The 12773-nt window shown below is 35.7% G+C and overlaps 2 protein-coding genes across 3 annotated transcripts; one reads left to right on the forward strand and one right to left on the reverse strand.

Moving 5' to 3' along the window:
• The first annotated feature begins 3910 nt into the window (after positions 1-3910).
• LOC117630682 (pentatricopeptide repeat-containing protein ELI1, chloroplastic) lies at positions 3911-5804 on the forward strand. Its single transcript, XM_034363392.1, has one exon. It carries the CDS (start codon positions 3912-3914, stop codon positions 5772-5774), a length of 1863 nt encoding a protein of 620 aa, XP_034219283.1. The 5' UTR covers position 3911; the 3' UTR covers positions 5775-5804.
• A 351-nt stretch (positions 5805-6155) lies between these two features.
• LOC117630683 (WD40 repeat-containing protein HOS15) lies at positions 6156-12773 on the reverse strand. Of its 2 annotated transcripts, XM_034363394.1 has the most exons (14): positions 12459-12773; positions 11897-12042; positions 11409-11775; positions 10583-10659; positions 10410-10456; positions 9755-9902; positions 9440-9503; positions 9179-9337; positions 8973-9094; positions 8408-8482; positions 7557-7610; positions 7382-7455; positions 6785-6859; positions 6156-6661 (listed from the first exon to the last, which is right to left on the reverse strand). In XM_034363394.1, exons 1-14 carry the CDS (start codon positions 12517-12519, stop codon positions 6442-6444), a joined length of 1689 nt encoding a protein of 562 aa, XP_034219285.1. In that variant the 5' UTR covers positions 12520-12773; the 3' UTR covers positions 6156-6441. The 2 variants fall into 2 exon arrangements, with proteins under 2 accessions (XP_034219285.1, XP_034219286.1); XM_034363395.1 differs by lacking the exon at positions 12459-12773 and having other exon boundaries at positions 11409-11783; positions 11897-12008.

Consider the following 12773-nt stretch of genomic DNA (forward strand, 5'->3'; position numbering starts at 1 on the left):
GCAATGGTCTGGTCTTTAAAAAAAATTATATATATATATATATATATAAAATATAGCCGCCCCGCTAGACCCGGTTTTTCAAATTTATTTTCTATAATTAGTATAGCCGCCCCGCTACACTCATTTAAAAAAAAAAAATAGTATCGCCGCCCGACTTTACTATTTTGACACGTGATGCCTAAACTCTATATATAAATAGTATAGCCGTGCGGCTATACAATTTTTTAATTTTTTTTTTAAACTAAAAATTTCATCGGCATAGACATGTGTCAACGATCTTCAGTCGGGAAAGGTTTTTTTTTAATTTCATATTTATTTTAGTTTTCAAAATATGAATTTAGTTTCTTCACTTGCGTTTTTTTGGCCAACTTCTTTAATTTAATATATGTAATTAAGTAATATTTTAGTCTTTTTGAATTACTTTAATTAGTAATTATGTTTTAATTATTATTTCTTTAGTAAATATTTAAATTTGTTGAAAATAATTAGATTCTCCAAAGCCCAAGAGGTATGCGGCTATACCCTTTATATAGTGGGATTCTTTTTTCCCCAATTTTCGTTTATCGATAAGAGTTATTTAGAGCATTATCCATTACTATTAAGCCATTACTCGAGTTTCTATTCTCCCCTTTTGATTTTTCCCTTATCCAGAGTCATTATCCGTATAAAGATTTCAACAATACATACGTATTCTGCAAACATCTTAAAGACTCAGTAAAGTTCACGTTTTTTTAAAAGAAAACGTACTATACTCGTATTATACAGGTACGTAAATATTTTTCTTGCTTAATACATGTATTTTTTTACAATAATTTCAATAAGACACACAAAATTCATTTATTATACACATAATTCTCACATATTATTGAATAAAATAATATATATTAAAAAATGTAAATAATTTATATTAAAATATAATATAGTGGCCGAACTTTTAAGTTGTAATGTGCCAAAAATTTTTCGTTCCATATTTTACTGACTATGAATGAATGTGAGAGGCTAAGATTATTTCTTACTTGTTGTAACAAAAATGCAAGATGGTGATTTTGAAACTAGCAAATTAATATCTATAAATAGTATAGTAGGGCTCCTATTCCTATACTTGGATTTAATAATTTTTCTTTCAAAAAATAGTATAGCCGTGCGGCTATACTCGAATTTTTAAATTAAAAAAATAGTATAGCCGTTCGGCTATAATCGGGTTTTCCCTAGTATTTTTTATAAAAATAGTACAGCCGTTTGGCTTTATTGTTTTGACACATGGCGCCTAGGCGACGTTTTTTACTATATATATATATATATATATAGCCGCGCGGCTATACCCGGTTTTTTAAATTTATTTTTTATAAATAGTATAGCTATGCGGCGATACGGTTTTTTCGTAATTTTGTTTGAAAAATAGTCTTCAATTTATAGATACATTTTTTTTGAGTCCATAAGCCATTGTTTAAATATGATCATATATACAACACATAGAATATGAACTAACCAAAAAATAGCATAAGGGAAAAACTCAAATCAAAGAAACCACTAATAATAGATTGTAAAACTCTTTCTGATTATACATCCACATTCACTAATAATCAGTTTGATCAGTTGCAGGATTATGCAGATGCACAAATGCCATAGCTTTGAAGGTTATTGTACTAAATTTGGAACTCCAACTTCTGATGATATAAAGCGCATTTGAACTTCACAAATTTCAGATTGCATTATAAAAAACTTTACTGGACATATAGTATAATATTCTCTACTATCTCACAATGTAGTTGATATGAAACTCTCTCTCTCTCTCTCTCTCTCTCTCTCTCTCTCTCTCTCAACCATCTTTTATGTCTAATTTTCTCTTCTAAAATTATGCATGTAGCATGGATTAATTGGTTATAAAATTCCTTCTCATGTTCACATATCTACCTTCACGTAATGCAGATATATATATGATTAGTGTCTGTAAATTTGTCTGTCGATGTATGCAGATGTGAGGGAGTTTGAATTTGGATTGGCTAGATATATATATATATATATATATATATATATATAGTCCCGATCTTTTGGACCACAGGAGTCCAAGATATTGTGGTCACCCACCGTTAGATATTAATCCAATGGTTCAAAAAAGTTTCTTAAAAGGAGTGCAAGAGTGAGTGAACCGTTGAATTTACATCCAACGGTGGGTGATCACAAATCCTGTAATCCAAGAGATCAAAACTATATATATATATATATATGTATTATTCCTCGTTTCAATTTACAATACATGTTTATAGACCTCACTGACACATTTCAAATCCATTTATGCTTTTGCCTCTACACTGCTTTCCCCCCTCCTTACCCGAAAATTTTGAAGAGGAAACTTGGACAGAGGTTAAGTCGGCCATTTCCAAGATATTCTTAAAGAAAGAAGCTGCTCTCCGTTCTCTTGAGTGCTTGAATCTTATTGAGGTAGAATCAATTACATTTGTATTTATTTTAAATACAATAGCTTTATGCAACTTGGATGCGTTATGAAAAAACATGTAATATTTTCTCTTATTATTCAGTCTATTAGTGAGGTTTCTTGGCTTGAGATGGGATCAAGTCGTCTATATCAACGGATTCATGATGAGTGCGACAGCCACATAGTTGCAGAATTGGAATCTTAAGTTCAGTACCAAACTCCAGATTCTGTAGCTCTCTTATCCTGCGTCGACACATGCTGACAGGATCATTCCGAACAGATGTCGTTGATCAATCGTATTATGGGTTCAGCCTTATCTCCTTTTAGAGTAGAAGGGAAACCAACACCAAAGCTGCCTAAATTGTCGAACATGGGGTTGCAGCTTTTTCGCAAATATTTTTTCCAATCTCCAACAGTTGAGCCTGATATCGTTACTGGCCTTTTAAGGATGGTCGATAAGGAAAGGTAAACTGTATTCTATCTTGTTTATTTTAGTATTAATTATTCAACTTATTTGATTTCTTCCCCCATCTCAATTTCTCATTTGATTAGTACGATAATCTTGTTTATTATCACATAATCCTCTTGATCTACAAGAAAAGGTTGAACTAAAGCACTAAATTTTCTCAACTTTGACAACATTTCGTCGCTATTTGGTATATATTGAGAATAAGAAGCTACTGTGCAATCAAAGGGGCCATAATTAAGTTGAAATACTGGAATCTTCATCTAATTCTAAACTTCCCGTTCAACAAGATTGAGTTTCTGTTAACTTGAATGTTTTTACCATTAGGCCTGTTTTTAATAGACTTTAGTCATACTTCTTGTCCCGCTAATAAAAAGTCATACTTATTATGTGTATTTGTTTTTTTATTTTTTTTATTTTTAAATATTTGATTCAATAATAATACAAACAATTTGATTATATATATATATATATATTAATACAAGTGATAATTTAAATTACTCTTAAATTAATCTAATTTACCGGCAGAGAGATTCGAATTTGGCTGGAAGGGAGTGGGTCACAACTATGACCAACTGGTCTAATCGACATATGTCATTAAGGGCATGTTTGAAAGTGATTCTAAGAAGGCGGCTAGAATCACTTTATGGGAAGAAGCACCTTCCAAATAATGATTTTTAATACCCAAAACTAAAACTAATTCAATTAAATTTTTTTTTTAGTACAAGTGATAGTCTAATCAATCCAGTTAAATTAGATATTAAATTTTTTTATCCAATCCAATCCATCAAGTTTCACCAATCTTTGCTCGACATTTCCAGAGTCAATATAAAATTCTTTGATGGCGCCAAATATTTGAGAAATAACACAGAAAAAATAGAAAGAAAAAAAAGGAAAAATAATTAATGGGGCCAAATAATTGATAGTCTAATTAATCCAATTAAATTAGATATTAAAATTTTTTATCAAATCCAATCCATCAAGTTTCAGACTAAAAAAAAAAAATCGATGACCTCCTCAACAACCCCTCTGGTCACCACCACACCCACTCACCGCCAACACCCGCCATCAATTGACAGACTCACATTCCTCATCGACAAGTCAAAATCCATCAACCACCTTCTGCAAACGCACGCCCTTCTCCTCCGCCACGGTCTCCACAACCACCCAATCCTCAACTTTAAGCTGCAACGCTCCTACGCCTCTCTCGGCCGCCTCGACTACACAGTCGCCCTTTTCCAACGAACCCACAACCCCAGCGTCTTCTTCTGGACCTCCATCATCCACAGCCATGCCCAATGCGGTCTTCATGACCTTGCCCTCATGTACTACACCCAAATGCTGACCAATGGCGTAGAACCCAATTGCTTCACCTTCTCCGCTGTCATGAAAACTTGCCCGCTTAGACTCGGAAAAGCCCTCCATTCCCAGACGATTAAACTCGGGTTTGATTCGGATTTGTATGTCAGGACGGGTCTTGTTGATGTTTATGCGAGAGCTGGTGATGTCGTGTCTGCAAGACAACTGTTTGATACAATGCCTGAGAAGAGTTTGGTTTCTTTGACGGCGATGATCACTTGTTATGCAAAAAGAGGGGAGGTTGAGGAGGCCCGTGTGCTGTTTGATGGGATGGAGGAGAGAGATGTGGTATGTTGGAATGTGATGATTGATGGGTATGCTCAGCATGGGATGCCAAATGAGGCTTTGTTGCTGTTTAGGAAAATGCTGGTGGCGAAAATTAAGCCAAACGAACTGACTGTACTGTCTTTGCTCTCTGCTTGTGGGCAGCTTGGGGCTCTTGAATCAGGTCGATGGCTTCATTCTTACATTGAAAGTAATGGGATTCAAGTCAATGCTCATGTAGGAACTGCTTTGATTGATATGTATAGTAAATGTGGTAGTTTGGAGGATGCTCGTCTGGTTTTTGATATGATCGATGAGAAGGACGTTGTTGCTTGGAATTCGATGATTGTAGGTTATGCAATGCACGGATTTAGCCGAGATGCATTGCGGTTGTTCCATGAAATGCGTAGACTTAGTTGCCAACCTACTGATATAACCTTCATTGGTGTTTTGAGTGCTTGTGCCTATGCTGGTTTGGTCAGCGAGGGACGAGCTTTTTTCAGTTCAATGAAGGATGAATATGGAATTGAACCGAAGATTGAGCATTACGGGTGCATGGTAAATCTCCTCAGCCGTGCTGGACAGCTTGAAGAAGCATATGAGTTTGTCAAGAACATGAAGATAGATCCTGATCCTGTCCTATGGGGAACTCTACTTGGGGCTTGTAGACTCCATGGTAACATTACTTTGGGAGAGGAGATAGCAGAGTTTCTCCTTGGCCAAAACCTTGAAAATTCAGGAACATTTATTCTTCTTTCTAACATCTATGCCGCAGCTGGGAACTGGGATGGGGTGGCAAGGGTGAGGACCTTGATGAAACACAGTGGGATTCAGAAGGAGCCTGGTTGCAGCTCAATTGAAGTGGACAACAAGGTGCATGAATTCCTTGCAGGGGATAGGAGAAGCCCGAGGAGCAAAGAAATATACATGATGATCAAGGAGATGAACCAGTGGCTTACGGCTCACGGTTACACCCCACAAATTGATACTGTGCTACATGATTTGGGGGAGAGAGAAAAGGAGCAATCCCTTGAAGTTCATAGTGAGAAGCTTGCTATTGCTTTCGGGCTAATAAGCACTCAACCGGGAACTACAATCAAAATTGTAAAGAACCTCCGTGTGTGTTCGGATTGTCATGCCGTGACCAAGCTAATTTCAAAAATTACCGGGCGGAAGATTGTAATGAGGGACAGAAACAGGTTTCACCACTTTGCAAATGGTTCATGCTCTTGTGGCGATTACTGGTGAATAGTAAATTACCAATATTGGTTCCTCTGAGATGCTTCTGGAAACAAATTTTCACCTTCAATCTAAATTCAATTCTTAACACCTAATTAACCGTGGTTTGTAATATGCCTCAATTTGACCTTGGCTTCCCCGCAACACCAGGATATTTATTGGACATGCATATCAACGTAACGACTCCATTTCTTCGGTAAACTAAAACAAAAGTTTCTCATGTTTCCAAATGCTTCAAGCGCTCTGAGTTCCTCCGAAAGAAATTAAGGCATTCGGGTAATTCCGTTATGTTGGTTGCATGATCAGAAAATTGGAAACCCACCATAAGATTCAATTCCAATTTCAACACAAAAACAAAACCAGAAAAAGAGTGGAAAAAACAGCTTTGGATACTTTGGAGAGAAAAGCAAGCTCCATTAACAAGCCTAACTAAAAATATTATAAATAATCCTGTACATACTCTCCTAGAAAAAGCATGAAAGCCTGATTGACAATTGAATCAGGACAAGAGCTTACAAACTAAATGAACATTAGAGAGTAGAGCCTTGATCTACGGTTAAAATGCAAGCCTATCCACCTAATTGGCACCCATCTCAATCAAATACAAAGAACTAATCTATGGCTGGGTTTTGACGACCAACTAATTCCAATACAAGGTAATTTAGGATTTCCCGAGTCACATTCTAAAATCTAAAACGCAGACAGTATTGTTGGCAAAACATGCAGCAATTTTGTCACCTTCCTTGTTCCAGCAGACTTCAAATATACCGCCATTTCCTGTGTATGTTTTCACGATCTTGCCTTCCTTCAGTGACCAGATATGCATGGATTTATCAAGAGATCCACTGGCTAAATACTCACCATTTGGGCTGAAGGCAACAGAATACACAGGATCCCTGTTGGTTCAACTGAAAGTATTAATATAAATATAAATGTAATGACAGATTAACAGTAATACAACTTGAACTACAGCAATTTTTTTAGCTTCAAACACCACATAGTTCTATTAAGTCCAGTACCTGTGTCCATTCAAGCTGTAGAGAAGTTTTCCTAGTTCCACATCCCATAGCTTCACAGTGGAGTCAAACGATGCACTGTACAAGAAAGCACAATGACAGACCATTTAGAACCATGACACGTACATTTTTTTGGTGTAGTTTCTAAGGCAGAGTATGCTGATAGCATGAAAGTCCAAGTTTGTATATTGCAATATTTCTACATAAAGATTCCTATCAAACAAAACTATTTCTACATAAAGACGGGTGCAAGAACAGAGATGCAATGACAGCAAGATGAATACAAAAGATCAGTAGGTTAAAATAAATTCACACGGCACAATAGGATTAATGGCAATTAAAAGTACAAAATGAATCAGAAGTAATAATGATCAACCAGGTCTTACGATAGGGGTGGTACATCACTTGGTGTTTTTATACAAAATTTCAATTGACATCATTAAGCTTTGATTGAACAAATATGAAACCACGTAAAAGCTATTTATTGAAAAAATTTGCAAATGTTAACTGAAATAAGAAATGAAGACATCACGAATGCAATGCAAACAAGTATAGAGAAGCCAACAGCATCTCACTTCATCTACAAAGCACTATATTTACCTTGCAAGAACCAACTGCTGGTTAGCGTTGTTTGTTCCCGGCCCAGTGGGACTCCATCTGATAGTGTATATCTCCTGCAATACATTTTCCCAGTGCTTTTAAGATTCCCAGAAAGTAAAATTCCAGAGACATGATACACAAATCAAATTCGAAAAGACACAAAGCTGAGGAGTACCTTAGAATGCTCTCTTAAATCATGGACATATTTTTCCTGCTTCATGCTCCATATCTACACCATGATTTTATATAAGTTGCAAAAACAAATGTCTTCTTAATGACAAAGAATAATGAACCTAACAAAAACTGATACAAAGGTGAAAATGACTAAACAGCATCATGTTCATGGCTATCATAGTTACCAGAATAATTACCACCCTACTGAACTGCCAGCGGTGCAAAAGGTAGTAGACTTTCATAACACTAGTTTTTACAATTTATATACTACCTTCCATATCATCCACCATGATGCTTGTGGAATAAATAAAAAAAATTACAGGTTTATATATTATGATTTTTAGGCAACGGGGTCTAGCCTAGTGGAAAAGGGTATTGACTTGTAGACCAATGGTCTCAGGTTTGAACCCCCCATGGCAACTAGTAGTGTGTGTGTGCGGGGGCGAAACCCCCTTGCCCTTGTTGTTTAGACTATTGCTTGTATTAAAAAAAATTATGATTTTTAAGGACAAAAGAGGCCCAGGTAAATACAGAAAAGAACAAGTGCAGACATCACTCCTCAAACGGCCTTTGTGCACACACACACATATATATTTGAATTATCAGACTCAAACTTCTAATCAAGCACTATAATGAAAGTTGATTTGAGCCAATCCCATTGTTCCCATGTTCTGGAGTAAGTGGCATACAACGTTACTGTTGCCATACCCATCTTGTGTACCATCGTGGTCTGTTTCTAATTTAGGTAGCCATCTTTACTTATAAAGTATAGACTAAAAAAATTATATGCAAACAACCATCTTATAGACATGTAAATATTTGACTACAAATGTAAAACGTAACACAAATTACCTTTGCACTGATATCATCAGAACATGAAGCCAACAATGAACCGGTTGGATCCCATTTAACGCAATTAACTTCACCCTGAAACAACCAAAATTCATTGATTAGCTACGAAAAATGATAGTATCAAGTACCTTCACAGTAAACAATCGAGTGAACTCATTCTATCTATTTTGTAGATATTCATTCAAAGATCATCTCTACAAAAAATCACTTAAATCCGATATCATTTGACCACTTAATTGAATTATTGAAATTTTTGTACTTTCTTGAAGCACCATGTTCATTGATTTTGTTGGTCTCAATTAGATGCCTTAATGATTTTCAAATTGCATGATTTTTTGCAAGGATGATCTCTGAATGAAGATGTGAAAAATAGATGATTTGGATCTTTGAAAAAAAATTTGTAGAGGGCCCTAAGGGGTGTCCCTCAAATAAAATTATTTGCAGGATCCCTCAATAGAAGGGGACTTGTATATATATATGCAGAATTTTATAATAAGAAGAACAAAATGTTAAAATGATAATTACACTCAGGATTGATCTACAGCAGCTAAATGCTTGAACATACCTGATGACCTGTAAAAGTTTTAATAGGGCGGGTTTCCCCAATCTTGCAAACATATATCATATTGTCTGTTGAGCTCATTGCAAATGAATTATTGTTGCGCCAGTCAACATCAAGTGTTGGACCTAAATGACAAAAAAAATAGCCATCAAAATCCCAACACCAGGAGGTAAACAAGGTCTGTTACAATACATTTAAATAATATACACCTGAATGGAATTCAAACTGTTGTTTTGATTCTTCTGCCTTCACATCCCACACAATTGCAGTTTTATCGCAGCTTCCCGTAAGAAGATAATCCCCCTTTTTGTTCCACTTTAGAGAGAATATAGGTCCTTTATGTTTGCTCAAAGTACTTCTTAATTCACCTGGGCAAAGATTACGTTGTTAAAAACTTCCAAAATGGTTATAAAAAAAAATACATATATATCATAAATCAAATGAAACAGGAAAAACAATTGTCTGCTTACCATTTGTAGTCCAAATTCTTGCTTGCCCATCATACGAACCCGTTGCAAGCAGTGTTCCCTCTCCCTGAACAAGGGAAAGGTTTATTTGCATATCCACAAAAATAGTAATTTCTAGAAAAAAGAATAACAAAAAACTAGGCAAGAACCTCCTGCAGTATTATATGCTTTTGGAAAGAAAGAAAACAAGTTTCTTTTCTTTCTGGGTGAAACTCACGAGAACCCATAACAAATGAGCATCCACATGGCATGCAAATCTATTACAAGAAATTTGATACAGCATATATCACAAAATAAATCCATAATAACAGAGCTCACATTCCAATCCAGTGTCGTGACATCTTTACTCTTCTCATTTGTTCTACCCTTAACATGCTTCAGAACCAACACATTTGAGGACCCGTTTTGTGACAATCTGGAGCTTCCTTCAGCAATGGTCCAAATACGAGCTGTCGAATCTCCAGACCTAGAAAGTGATTAATCAAATATGCAAAGAATAAGAGGAGGGAAAAAAGGTAAAAGACTTTAAAAAGTTTACCAAAACCATGGTAATCCTTACATGGAGTGGTAACAACATGGATTCAGAAACAGCCCATATTCAGGCAGACATTACAGGCCCATGATTAACATGATAATACAATATCAACAGATGCAGAAAGTCTTTAAGAGATGTTGATTTTACTGAAATTAAAGCTAACAAAAAGGATTAAACAACAAGCACATGTATTATCAAATTTTGCAGACTCTAAAACAATAAGTAAAGATATATTGAGCAGATAAAAGGCAAAAACATGTCTGATTTAATGTTAGAACTTCACCAGCAGAGACCAACATGTGAAACAATCGGTAAAGAGATAAATACATGGATTATCAACAATTTTTTTTTCATGAGTCCTTGTATCTTAAATCTATAAAAGAGAATAGATATATATACATACGCTAAATATGAACAATCTAACAATGAGATACCTACCCTGATGCAAGAAGGGACCCTGCTGGACTCCAAGCACAAGCACATACCTAATGAAGAAAGGAAAAGCAAACCAATGTCACAAAGAGACATCTATGATGAAACATAACAAACAGAAAGGGGAAAAGGCCAGGAATAAGGTGGGTACTGCAAGAAAATAGGAGACATGCTCAAACCTCAGAAGTATGGCCTTCTAGAATTGTCACATCAGAACTAGGGATTTCAACATCTGTTGTAGGAATATCCATTGGTTCTGCTCCAACAAACAAAATGATTATTACCATAATGTGCCTTTAGGAAATAGACAGGGAAAAAAAAGGCAGAGCGTGCGAGACATAACAATAACTCGGTAGAACCACAATTTTTCAAGTGTACTAAGTAAGGAGTTTGATAGCATGCTCTGTCTTTTTACATGTATGCAAAGAACTCTAATTCATCATACCTAACTTATTATGCAATGAAGCTAGTTTAAATTCCTTGCATTGCTAGTTACTCAAATACCAAGAAATGTGCAAGGCACCACATTGCATAAGCAACTCTTACCTGGGCAGATCATTACTTAAGCTTCTAAGTGCATTTCTTACTTCCTACAGCATGTACTATGCATCAGTAAATTTCCTATTCAAATTCCTCCATTCTCAAAAGTGTAAACAGGAAGTTAATGCAGAGTGTTCTTCTTTTATTTTATTTTTTCCTGCTCAGGAGACATTAAAAAAGAATTCAACAAAAAAAGGGTAGTTCATCAGCTAAGTTATGATTTATCCCAGGATCTTTCAACATAAAAACTTCCCAGCACCATGGCTTGCTCAAGAAGTATGGAACTACATCTTAGCTCTTTCTTTTTGCCAATCACAAAATAAAGGGCATAAAATTGAACAGAATCACGGCTGCTAACAAACTATGGGCATTTGTTGCCTTAATAGTTGTATTCAGGCTAATAAATAAAAGAATAAAAAACTAAAACGAAAAGGGGAAATTGTTTTCGGTAAAAATTGAATTTACCTCCAGAAGCTCCATTTTCTTCATGTTTGACATTAATCTTCTCTTCCTGATCAGTAACCATATCTCTGTCATTGTGGTCCTCATGCTGCTTTTCTTGCTCCTTATTCTTTTCTATCCTCTCTCTGTCCTTTTCAAATTCCTTCTCCCTTTCTTGCCTTTCCTTCTCTTTTACTCGTGCCCGCTCTCCTTCATGTTCTTTTTCAAGCTCCTTATCTTTCTTATAAGACTCACGCTCTTTATCTTTGTCTCTATCCTTCTGTAGATTCTTCCTTTTCTCTTTAATCATTTGCCTAAGTTGATATAAATCCTTTGTGATAAGATCTAAAGGGTTTATCAATGAGAAATCCTCGTCCAAATCTGCGTCACTCTGGCAAGCTTAAAGCAAAAGTTGGTTAACATATATTCTAAGCTGTGCATCGTACACAAGTTACTGAATAGAAATGACCAGTTATTTAACAATTCATAGCAAAAGAACTAAGAATACTAACATTACTCAAGTTAGCTTCCATCTCCAAGTACTGAAGTCCTTTTTGTACAAATGTAATGAGGGCACCAGGTGGAACCAAATTGCCATCTATAGTGCTTTTGTTGATACCGGCCTCATATCCTAAAGCAAAAGCTGAGTGTGTGAAGCCTGAAAAAGTGATGAAAGAAGAAACTTTGTAAACAAGAGAAATTATTCAACCAAATATTCTAGTAGTAAACCATCGAGCAACAAAGTTTTATGAAGAAAAATTAAAAAGAAATGATATTTCGACCATTCCAGAGGAAAACTACACATTAAAATCAAACCCACTATCATTTTCGGATCTGTAAGATCATGCCCCCTCAGCTCCCGAAACCGAGAAGCCAATTCGAAAAGTTATTCCCAAATTATTGTTTTTTAACCCTAATTAAGTTACAAAAGCAACTATGTAACAGAAATTGATTCATAAACCATGAAAAAATGTACCAAACAAAAAACCTAGAATGACAATCTTATTTAAAACGGGAATAGAAAACATAAAGCGAAATTTATGAAAAATTGAGGGGTTGCAAAGTATTGCCTACCTGATTCCTGAAGGTAACGAAAGACGAGGAAATTCAACTCGACGGAGGTGATGGAGGTCATCGTCCCAAAAAGTCGCCGGCTTCAATGGCTATGATATGGCCCAGCTTCAATCAGAGAGAGAGAGAGAGAGAGAGAGGAGTTGAAATGGGAAACGGGTAAAGTGGGGGATTTTTGGTTTTGCAGAGAGTTTTGAGGGCCTCTGGTCTGGAAACCGAAGTCTCACAAAGATGGAAGGGCAGCAGGGGAGCATCAATTTTTTCTTTTTGCACTCTTTTTTTCCATTTCCATTTCCATTTTATTTTTGTTTTAAAGCG

The sequence above is a fragment of the Prunus dulcis genome, chromosome 6 (genome assembly GCF_902201215.1).
Source record: "Prunus dulcis chromosome 6, ALMONDv2, whole genome shotgun sequence".
In the NCBI taxonomy this organism is placed as follows: domain Eukaryota; kingdom Viridiplantae; phylum Streptophyta; class Magnoliopsida; order Rosales; family Rosaceae; genus Prunus; species Prunus dulcis.